Here is an 11,599-nt window from a genome sequence, read left to right as displayed (position 1 = left end):
ATAGCATTTTTTGTCAATTTGGGGAAGGTAAGGTTGTAATGCAGTTCATCCCTGTTATCATTATTGGCCATTTCTCTCCACACCAATACACTGAAATTGCAATATTTCTGTATGCAGAGAAACTGTATGAAGATCACTTAATTCTTATCCATATCAAAGACCCTCCTGTAAAGACCTGCTTAAGGTAAGTTGTATGTCAGACATGTTGCTTCAAACCTTTCCTGAGATAATCAACGCATTAGTGACATCCTTGTGTTTCAACTTTTAGCCCCTTCTAAGAATAACAAGGAAGTCTTGAAAAACATTATTTTTAAAGGCCTAAATCAAGCTAGACGGTAAATTTTCAAGGTAATCAAACAGAAAAACACTAAGCAAATCCCATTGCTATTAATACATCAAACTTCCTGCCTGGAAAAAGTACAGACATTGTGTCCTTATCTTAATAAGGACTGTGCAAACTCTCTATAGCTTAAAGCACATAATACAAGTTTTTCCAAGCTTAGTCCATCTCAAGTCTACCACCCGTATTTTAGAAATCTTTCTCAACCTACAATCTTTCTTTTTACCTGTTTTACTAATTGCTCTGGTCCATCTTATCCTATTGTCTCTGGGGAAAAAAAACTCTGATCAGATTTTAAAGACCATACATATAGTCCTCGATTTAAGACCACAATTGAGCCCAAATTTTCCATTGCTAAGCAAGACAGTTGTTAAACCAATTTTTGCCCCATTTTACAGCCTTTCTTGCCACAGCTGTTAAGTGAATCTCTGCAGTTAAGAGTTGTTAAGTTAGCAACGCAGTTGTTTAGTGAATCTGGCTTCCCCATTGACTTTGCTGCTCAGAAAACTGCAAAAAGTGATCACATGATCTCAGGACACTGCAACCGTCATAAATACATGCCACTTCCCAAGCATCCGAATTTTGATCACATGACTGTGGGGATGCTGCAATGGTCCTAAATGTGAAAAATGGTGATAAATTACTTTTTTCCATGCCATCGTAAACTTGGTTGTAAGCCAAGGACTACCTGTAGAACCACAGCACCAACCCTTATAAGTTCATAAAAATCAGTAAGATTGCCTAGCCAACCTATCCAGATCAGAATAATTCCTCCACAATCATCAGAACATCGAATTTGCTAATATTGCCTTTCTGGGCACCACATAACCATGATTCTCTCGAATCATCAGAATCTTTCATCATCTGGTGATTATGAATGAATATGGAATGAATATCGAAAAGACATTTAACTCCTTGGAAAAATGGTTATACAAATAACCAAGAAAATCCTCCAAAGGAATCAACTCTGGTCTGATGCTCTCTAACATTTTAAACCGTAACTCCCATAATCCCCCAAGCATCATAGACATGGAACAATAATTTTAACAGCTGCTTTTCATATATCCAAAAATGTGAAATTCCACATCACTTATTTTTTCACACTAAGCCTTGATAAAGTCTTTCAGTGCTTATACTCTTACTCTGACTTGTCTTTCTCAGGCTTTCATATTCCATGTAAATCAGTAATTTAACAGCAGACATAATTTTGATGTATCATTATTATTATACTATACTGTATGATAAAGATGCATACAGTTTCACAACTGCCTAAGGCAGGTATTACCTTAATATGATTTATTTCTATGGCCAGCCCATGCCCGCCTGTCTCTTACAGAAGACACAACAGGCCTATCATGACAGGCAATATATTAAGCATGCTCAGACTTGTAGGGCCCTTAGGCAATCTGTATCTTAGCCTTCAGTTCTATATTATTGGCCAAATTTGGAGAAAAGTAGGTATTACCTTTCAAAACTATTCTGCATTAGATGTATAGAGATAGAGTCTTTTGTAGCCTCAGTTTGGGACAGAAAACTAATAAGAAACAGAAGACTGCCTTCTGAAGCAATCTTTACCTGACCCCAGGTGGAATTAACATGCTTAAATCAGGGTACACTTTTGCTTGTAAAGTCAAAATTCAGGCAAACTTGAGATGAGGCAGATAATTATATAATATTGTTAAGTTGGTTAAACATCACCTTCCTCCCTCTCCCTCCCCTCCAAAAAAAAACCCTCTGCAAAGAATAACTGCTTTGCATTTGAAGTAAGAAATATGGTTGAGCAACTTTCTCAGCCTTGAGTTCTTAAAATATGTAGAGGCTAGAGTTCTAAATCAAAAGGTAAGCTGGATAGGAAGTCTAGGAGCTTTAGCCTTAACATAACTGCAGGGTTCAATGAGAGGTAGGTTTTGGTGGTGAACTGTCTATAGTCAACTAAAAGGCTACACAAAGGACAAAATGTATAACTTAATGTGATTGGTAGGAGGTAGAGATTCTTTGGTGAGAGACTCATCCATATTGACATGTTAGAAGAAAACAAGACTATGAAAAATGCAATGCATTTGAAATGCAAACATTTGGTTGACTCAGCCTTCCAGCCTTCCAAGGTCGGTAAAATGAGGACCCAGATTGTTGGGGACAATATGCTGACTCTGTAAACTGCTTAGAGAGGGCTGTCAAGTACTGTGAAGTGGTATATAAGTCTAAGTGCCATTGCTATTCCATATCTAAGCATCACAGCACATTGAGGAAAACTACCATTCACGACAAAACAATATCAAAATCCCCTGCCCCCCACCCAAAATCAAAACATCAACAAATTAAGAACACACAGGAGGATGGATAAGTAAAGTTACCCAATATTGAATATCTACTGTGTTGAAATAAGCTCCACCTGTCTAAACTGTTTTCTCATCCGGTCACACTGCCGTTGACTCAATGGTCAAAACCGAAGGGAGCAGAAACTAATGCTACAGACTACAATATGGTAACATTTGAACAATGAGGTTCTCTGAGAATTAACTTCATGAGCAAAGAGAACTTGGTGCCCCTACAACTCCAACTCAGTTCTTAATGGCTCCTAATGAATTAAGGGCTGAAGCTAAAGACCAATTTTGGCAGGTTTCCTCTCACAGGCTCTCACTGGCCAATCAAATCAAGTATTTCTTGGTTCTGGCAGGGATGAAGTGGCATGTAGCAGAAGAGAAGGCTTGTGAATTTTTCCAGAGACACTCCCTTTGCGACAGAAAGAATCCTAAATGAATGACCAGAGAAGGAGCTGATGACTCATGCTGAATCCATTAGTATCCTGTAGTCATCCTGGCCTGTGCAGCAGCTGCCATTATAACTAAAGAAAGAAAACAATCAACTGCCCCTCACCTGGGGGCCTGACAATGCTGCTTGATATAGCTAGTTTGGGAGAAAGAGCAAAATCAACCTCCAGACTTAATCTGCAGGTTTTGAGAATCTTTGCAGTCTTCCAAGTTTAATTCTTTTTTTTTTTACTATTTTCTTAGATACTACTACTGCTGTAGTGTCACATCATTACTGGTTGATGTTACATCACTACTGTTCTGCTCTCCATAAGTGCTCTCTGAAATGACTTAACATGGTTCAGATCTTTCATCCATTGAGTCAATTCAGTTGTCTACATAAACCTTCAGCACCCACAGAAATTGTGAAGAAGTACTATTAACATATAAAATGGTGCCCAGCAGTTTATTCCTTTACTGTGTGCTTGAAAGGGACTCAGGACTCCTGAGTCAGGAGCCTAGATTAAACTGAAACCCTCTCCATATAAGCCAGGTAGTTAAAATATGAAACCTAACCAATAAGGAAATGAATGTTTGGAGTTCACATAAACATGTAGATATGTAGAATTTTTTGTTGTCGTCCCCAAATGGAAAGGTAAACTGTCACAGTTCCTATGACATTAAGGCCACACAATATTCTACCAGGATAAGTTATCATTTAAACGTACCAAAAACAACCACAAGAATCTCCAAAGTCAGTAACTATGGACTACAGTTGCTAAGCAAGACAGTTGTCAAGTGACGGGTTTTTTAACGACTTTTCTTGCCATGATGGTTAAGTAAATCACTTCAGTTATTAAGTTATTGACACAGTTGTTAAGCGAATCTGGATTCCCTATTGACTCTGCTTGTCAGAAGGTCTCAAAAAGTGATCACATGACCCCAAGACACTGCAACCATAATAAATACAGTCTATGCCAGGGGTGTCCAAACTTGGGAACTTTAAGACTTGTGGACTGGGGAATTCTGGGAGTTGAAGTCCACAAGTCTTAAAGTTCCCAAGTTTGGACACCCCTGGTCTATGCCAATTGCCAAGTGTGACCATAGGGATGCTGCAATGGTCATACGAGTAAAGAACGGCCATAAGTCACTTTTTTCAGTGCCACTGTAACTTCAAACAGTCATTAAACGAATGGTTGTAATTTTAGGACTAACTGTACACTGTATAAAGTTGGACACACTATAGAGGCAATTCCATATTTTCATTAAGCAGGTTGATGTTGATTAAATCATGTACTTTCCTCTCCCCTTCCCACATGCTTTTTTCTTTTGACTTGTATCTTTTCCTGTGGTTGTTGTTGGCCTGGCATACTCTCCACTATTGTATGAATCTGGAACCACCAACCAGTATTCCTAATAATAGCATGGACTATGCATTGGGCATATCTATGTATTTCATTGGATTTATGCACACTATATGTGCACAATGGTAACTATTCAGTCCGGTGCAATTATTTTACACTGTTTCCTCTTTTTGTTTCCCTCATGTTACATCACTAATGAGAAGTGGTTGATCACAGCCCCTTAAAAAAACAGCAGCCTTCCAAGAGTGCTATGCCCCTGAAAAAGCATACACAATCAAGGAAAGAATCAACCTAGAACCAAGAAGAAATTTCCTGACAGTGCGAACAATTAATCAGAGGAATGGCTTGCCTGCAGAACCTGTGGATACTCCATCATTGGAGATTTTTAAGAAGAGATTGGACAGCCATTTGTCTGAACTGGTATAGTGTCTCTTGCCTGAACAGAGGGTTGGACTAGAAGACCTCCAAGGTCCATTCCAACTCTATTATTATCTTTCCTATCAATCATCTCTGATTTATCACACATGTGTCCTCCACCCCTTATCTCAATTGAGGGGACTGAAATCCTTTAGGAAATTATTGTGTTGTTCATAAATATATTAACAGTATATGCATGTATGTCTGCAAGGAATCCAGTCACAATTTGGTTCTAGGGTTCTGAAGATTCTTAGATAAAATATTCCTAGTGGTTCCGATCGCAAATTTTCTAAAGCAGTCCCATTTCCCTCCCCACTTCTGTTCACCTGCTTTTCTTTCTGTGGCACCCAACTTATAAAAGTCCTTTAATAAGGAAATTGGGGTTTTATCTTTACTCATTTATTAGAAAGTATAGATGAATCCGTAGAAAGAGAATGAAAAAGAGAAGTAACAGGATCAAAAATTCTAGAATTTAATTTGGGATCCTTTAAGAATCCCAAATCTCATCAAATGCCTCAGTTAGTCCTGATACCAACTTTAACTGGAGATTTATAAGAACATAAACATAATTGCGTTGCATCAAACTAATATGCAAAGGCCAATGTATCTGCCCCAATATCAACCGGAAGTTTTAATGAACCAAGGAAATGGTCCGTGTCTTGCCATACACATCTAGAAAAGATCTACATACAGTTTGCTAATCAGTTCTTTTTACGTACTTTGTAATAAAACTAAACTGTTTACACAGTTTGTGCAAACTTGTCACGGGTTTTTTAAGAGTTAGGGGCACCTAAACGTTCAGTAGTGTTACTATTATTACCATATCCTGCACTAAACCTGTAGAGATTTTGCTCAAGAGTGCTATGAATCCAAAAATCTACCAAGTCTAGCCACTTTTCTATGAAGTGGGCCAATCCACATATCAAGCAATTTTCTTTTCTGGTCCTATCATAATCAAGGTTATATTGTGTGCTATAATCACAGAATAGCAGCTCAGTGAAAAATATATCCAGATGACTCAGGCAAGAAACTCAAATCACACTCAAAAAAAAACAAAAACAGGAATCATTAGCTCAAGATGTTTTCTTAGCAATGAAGACAACTTGTCTACTCCAACGATGGCAATGGGTCAAGTTTGAAGAATGTTACTTACCATATTTCCTTGTATGATATTTAACACAGGAGAAGCGTCAATAGCATTGAAGAACTGTTCCACACATTTGCCCCATATCTCCCCCAATAATGATGAAGCATGGAAAAATACAAGGTAACGCTGTTCATGGTGTTTTATAAAAATCAGGAAAATTATGTTGTCCACAACGTGATACATTTTCTAAAACTGTAAGATAATACAGAACTGATATTACAACTAATCCAGAACACATTACAGTTTCTAATAGGCAGATCACCTGTATGTTGGTGCATGGCCTAAATAAAGTTAATTTGCAGAAAATCCAATACAAACTCAGTCTGGCCATTCAGTTACTAATATTGACTAAATTTTAATATAGAATAGGTTATGCGTTAGGGATAAAGTTCTAAAGTAACTTCTTGACTTATGTTTCTTTGAAGGATTATATATAATTAAGTAATTCTTTCCTATTTTTTTTATTTACGTGTTAAAAAATGAAAACAAGTCTCTTTCTCTCACTTCCTAATATAGTAAACGTTCCATTTTCCAAGGTGATTTTTTTTAAAAGCATCCAAAGTTTTATTTATTATTCAAGAAGCAAGCAGAGATCATACTAAGGGGAAAAGCATAACTAAAGTATCTATTCTTATCGTTTCTATATGGCCTTTCCCCTTTTTTTCTCATCATCCTTACAATGTTTGCCATTTAATGGTTACATACAATGAACAAATGTTTCCTGGATACTTTTTATAAATTATGCCAATATATTTTTCTTCTCCTTGAATATGAAAGTCCACAATATAGAAAAATAATGTAATATAATAATGTTTCTCCTTAACGTGCATCTCCTGTTATGAAAGATTGAATATTTATATTGCTTTTAGCAAAGAGCTCTCCAAAGACATTTTGAAACTCCAGTTGACCCTTATGTTTAGAATTCATGAGAGATGGGAAGCAAAAACATAATTTCACACTCAATTTGTCAACTTCCTTTGGTAGCTAGATGGATGGAGCATAATTCTGAAATGCACTCAGCCGTCGTAATATACGTAAGTAAGGAAAGAGTTCCATTTTTATATGCGGTCCGTTCTACATATTTAACACAAAACCTGAAGTATACAACACAAAGTTTTTCTCTCTTGCCTTCATGATGGACCTGCATACTCTTAGAAGTTCACCCTATATTTTATCCAATGGCCTTCTCACAGATTCTCAGTAAAGATAATACCAAGCAAAGTATGGTTCAAAAGTGGTCAGAGGAAATACATGTTTAATAAACTTAATGACCCCATCAGATCCTGGTTTGGAGGTTAAGGAGGCATTGGAACTGGGACCATCCAACAAGGATGGTGCATCTCCCTTGGAATGTTTGGACAGACCAGGGGCTGAGGATGATGCTGTCCACTGGCCCCTCAGACATTGGGGGAGGTAGTCAACCGGACCTACCCGCAGAGGCACAGGGAAGGATCGGGTGCAGAAGGCAATGGTATTGAGAGGCAGCAGATGCCCTCTGATGAGGAACAGCTGCCTTCCCCGATCCGAGGGCAGGTAGAGTAGAGAGGAGGCAAGCTCAAAGAAGTTCTGTGAGGGAGAAGGACGCCCCACCCCTCCTCACAAGGAACACTTGCCTTGGGTTGACTTAAGCAGAGGCCAGGAGAGATTGTCTTTGTCAGGAACAATTGTTTGCTTTGGCATGCACTCCCCTGGCTTTGGTGGAGGAAAAACAACTCAGCCTTGACTTATGTTTCTGTGGACTTGTCTTTGCCCCATGGACTTGCCTTGCCCTCTGGACTTTGACTCTGGACCTTGCCCAGTGAGCTTGCACCTTGTCTTTGGGTTTCCTCTCTGCCTTTGCAAATTGGTTTTGTTGCTTACTGGCTTTTGTTGTGAGACTTTGGGTGGCTACCTTCATGGAAGTGTGGGGTGGAGGTGTGGGATGAAGCCTTACTCGTCGTTGTGTGCTCTAGAGCCATTCATTGTGGAATTTAACAGAGCAATAAAGGACTCAAATCAAATCAGAACAAAAAAAATCAAAGTCAAATAAAGTGTTATTTGTTTATAATTCCTTCACCCCACCCCCCCAAATATACACCCATTTTTAATACCCAATCAATGACTTTAAGGAGATCTTTCAATCCATAATAGAGCCCAAAACCTCACTCCAGGCCTGCCAGATACAACTGCAATGGAATCTAGAAAAATGTGCCAAAATCTTTTAACCACAGCAGAACAAGGCAGTTTGTTTTCACTTTAAGATTGCACTGGAGGGTAGAAAAGTGACATTTGAGGGTGTTAAAAACCAAATTCATCTTTTATTCACACCCGTTTCTAAGCCAGTTGAACAGTTTATACGGATAAGGTCTATGGAAGCAACGAATCAGTGAAGAGAGATGAAGAGCCAAGGTATGAGGGTGGGAGGCAGTGATATGAAAACCCAGAACCTTGAAGTTTATTTCAACAATCATAAGCAAAAAGAATTCAGACAATAGGTACAAAACCCCTCTAGGAAGAAACTGGGAGATTGAAGAAATTATACGTTTGTACCTTTGAGTATTATCTGGCTAAGGAGAAAGCAGAGAAACCCACCCCCAGAAGATATAAGTCTCTCAGGGACTGCAACACAACTTGGTCTTTGCCAAGACAACATACTGCTTTCCCACAAATCAAGGGCTACCAATTACCCAGCCAAAAGGTTGATGGCTGACTAAGGTAAATCAATCATTCCACCAGGGGGGATATTAATTCAGTCTAACATCCACCACAGAGGAGGCCCAATCCCAGGTGAATAACTACCCTTTTCCTTATTTTTCTTAACTTTATTCAAAGCAATCATTTTGAGAATGCAGAGACACATCTCTGACCTCAAACCTGTCTACAATTCTACCTCTTTGAAATTCAAAGCAACTTTCCAGGCAAGAAAAAGGCAATTCACAGCTTGTTACCCAAAACCATCTATGTTTAAACAGCTGATATGGTCAACATCTTGTTACATACTGCACATCTATCAGGAACAATTAGGACTCCATGTCTACTTACTTCCTACCGAAATGCCCAAGAATTCTTTTTACATACTCTCAATTGCCAAAAAGGCCAGTGAGAAGGAAAGGGTGTAATAGCTGATTATTGGTGATGTAACTTTGCAGGAAGGAGCTGTTCTTCTGGAACCTTTCTAAAATCATTACACCCAAGACAAAAGCAGTGTGTGAGGATTTTGTTGTTTGCTCCCTTTAGTTGCCAGCCTGCCATCAACTATTATATAAGCTGCAACAGTTTCAGCAAAGGGTTAAAACAATGCAAAGAAGTGCCGCAAGGACCAGGGCTTGGGGGGGGGGGGGAGGTAACCTGCAAGACGAGGGAATAACATGCTACAAAATTCAACTCCTTTTTGGTAGCAGAGATGGAAAGCAAGGATAGGAAAACCAAATCCTGAGAGAGAAAAATAGGAAGGCCAGTAGAACATAGTAATTTTGCAAAGTGAAAAAAAGTCATCTGAGCATCTGGGGAGGGGGGGATTTTCTTTTTCTTTTTTATTTTTACTCCAAAGCTCCAAAAGTAAATCAACTTACCAGGGTCGAAGTGCGAACTGAAGGCAAAGCTGGGGTTGAAAAATGAAGCCGACATGACAATAGCCAAGAGATTTGCCACCATTCCCATGGCAAAAGCAGAAAAGTGGGGAGGGAGGTTTGTGGGAAGTACGAAGACCAGAGAACGAAAAGTAGATTTAAAAAAAAACAAATAAATAAATAAATAGCAAAGGCGGTGGGCACAGGCAGCTGAGGGCAGTGGGATGCGGGGATGAGATTAAAAGCTCTCACAACTCCAGAAGTTGCACGGGTGTCACATTAAAAATCACCATCTCCTCTCTTCTTGACAGCACAGGCAGGGTATTCAAGACTGCAGCTCCTCCTCTTCCTCCATGTTATTATCCCGATGCGTCTCCTTCAGGTATCCACGGGATGAAGTGGGCTCGGCTAGATATTGCCACACTTGCAAAGGGTAGCATTAGAGAGAGTCACTTAAAGAACCACCACCACCAACGGCGATAAGCACTGGTGTGTGTGTGTGTGTGTGTGTGTGTGTGTGTTTGAGGGAAAAAACAATGCAGTCACCCTACTATTCGGGGCTGCAGCGCCCAATGAAAACAAAAGGCGATGCCAACAGCAAAATAAAATTGTGCCGGGTCGGACTGCTCGCTGTCACCCGAAGAATGCACACAGCCTCGCCAGCGCCTGCAAGAGCCCAAAATACGGTCTCACACTCCGCTCAACCCCCGTTCCTTCCTCCCCCCCACCAACCCCCAAGGTCCGGCTGCCACAGAGAGGGGAGCTTTGCACCAAAACAGGAGCCCTTCAACACGGTAGCGAAGAAGCTAGAGCGGCGAGACGAAACGACAGCAATAACGCTCGGGCGGGGAAAAAAGAAGCTTCCGAGCGACTGCAGAACTTCAGAGCCGCGGTGGCCGGCGCTAATGGGAAAGCAAAGGCGGGAGCTGTTCCAGTGCTGACCCTGGGAGAAACTGCAACAGCAGCAACGCCATCTTGGTCCAGATCTGCCCTCCCCCCCACAACACTGCAGTAAGCAGCAGGAAAGGAACGGGGCCGGGCGGGCGGTGCGGGGGGGGGGGAGTGTGCGGGAGCGCGAGGAGAGGCGGCCGAGCAGCGCTTGCACAGGTGCCACGGTGTGGCGCGCGCCGGGGCGAAGAAGGGGCGTCCCGGCTGAGCTCTCTCTCTCTCTCTCTCTCTCTCTCTCTCTCTCCCTCTCCCGCGCGCGTGCACGCCTTTCATTCCAACCACGAGCGGGGCCCCGGCAGCGGGCGCACGCTGCCCGATTCACGCCGGGCGGCCAAAGGCAAAGCGAGCCTCACTTCCCCCCATCCCCCCTCACGCGCTCCTCATTCCCGGACGCGATAGCCGCGGCGGTCTTTACGCTTCGTTCGAACCGCCTGGACCGGGGCCACGGCACGTCCGCTTGGGCGCTTTCAGGCGTTTTGGAGCCTGAGTTGGCGCCCTTGACTGAGGATGCTGGACTCGCCCGAACGGGTGGTGGTTTTTTCGGGCAACGTTGGCCTAAGCGGGCGATTTTTAAAAGATATATATACCTGCCTGAAAATATTTGGAACACAGCAGCAGCCATGAGGTGACCACGCTTGCCACTTCTGCACCTCAAAAAGAATAATACTTCGAAAATAAGGCCAAGTGCTTATTTCAGGGGTCAAAAGAAAATAAGACGCTGTCTTATTTTCGGGGGAAACATGGCAGTACACAGTCACTAGGTTGAGGCGGCCCTCTTGCTATTAATTTTTATGGTGTGAGAAACTCCCCCCTCCCCCCAAGCTTTGACCCAATGTACATCCACAGGAGCAAATGGTGTCAGATGGCAATTTTCGCCCTCAGGTCTGGCACACACCAAACCTTTTCCAGACTGATGTATCAGAATCCATCTCCCATTGCTGGCAGCCAACATCGGGTCGAAGCTGGCTAGGGATTATGGGAAGTTCACCAGGTTAAGAAAAGCAGGCATATATGTCCTACTCAGAGTAGGCAGCTCGAGGTTTTAACATGATATCACAATGTAGAATGTTCAGTGATGCTTTAAT

The 11,599-nt window shown here is 41.4% G+C and overlaps 1 protein-coding gene across 1 annotated transcript in view; it reads right to left on the bottom strand.

Moving 5' to 3' along the window:
* Positions 1–9,692, bottom strand: part of AATK (apoptosis associated tyrosine kinase) — a 103,840-nt gene extending 94,148 nt beyond the window's left edge. The window contains exon 1 of the mRNA XM_081935621.1: positions 9,570–9,692. Within this exon, the coding sequence (XP_081791747.1) occupies positions 9,570–9,657 (88 nt within the window). The 5' untranslated portion in view covers positions 9,658–9,692. The remainder of the gene's footprint in view (positions 1–9,569) is intronic.
* Positions 9,693–11,599: the final 1,907 nt, after the last annotated feature.

The sequence above is a fragment of the Natrix helvetica genome (genome assembly GCF_964273705.1).
Source record: "Natrix helvetica genome assembly, chromosome: 1".
Taxonomy (NCBI): Eukaryota; Metazoa; Chordata; class Lepidosauria; order Squamata; family Natricidae; genus Natrix; species Natrix helvetica.
Note: the sequence above shows the minus strand (reverse complement) of the source record. Positions and strands in the feature narration are given on the sequence as shown.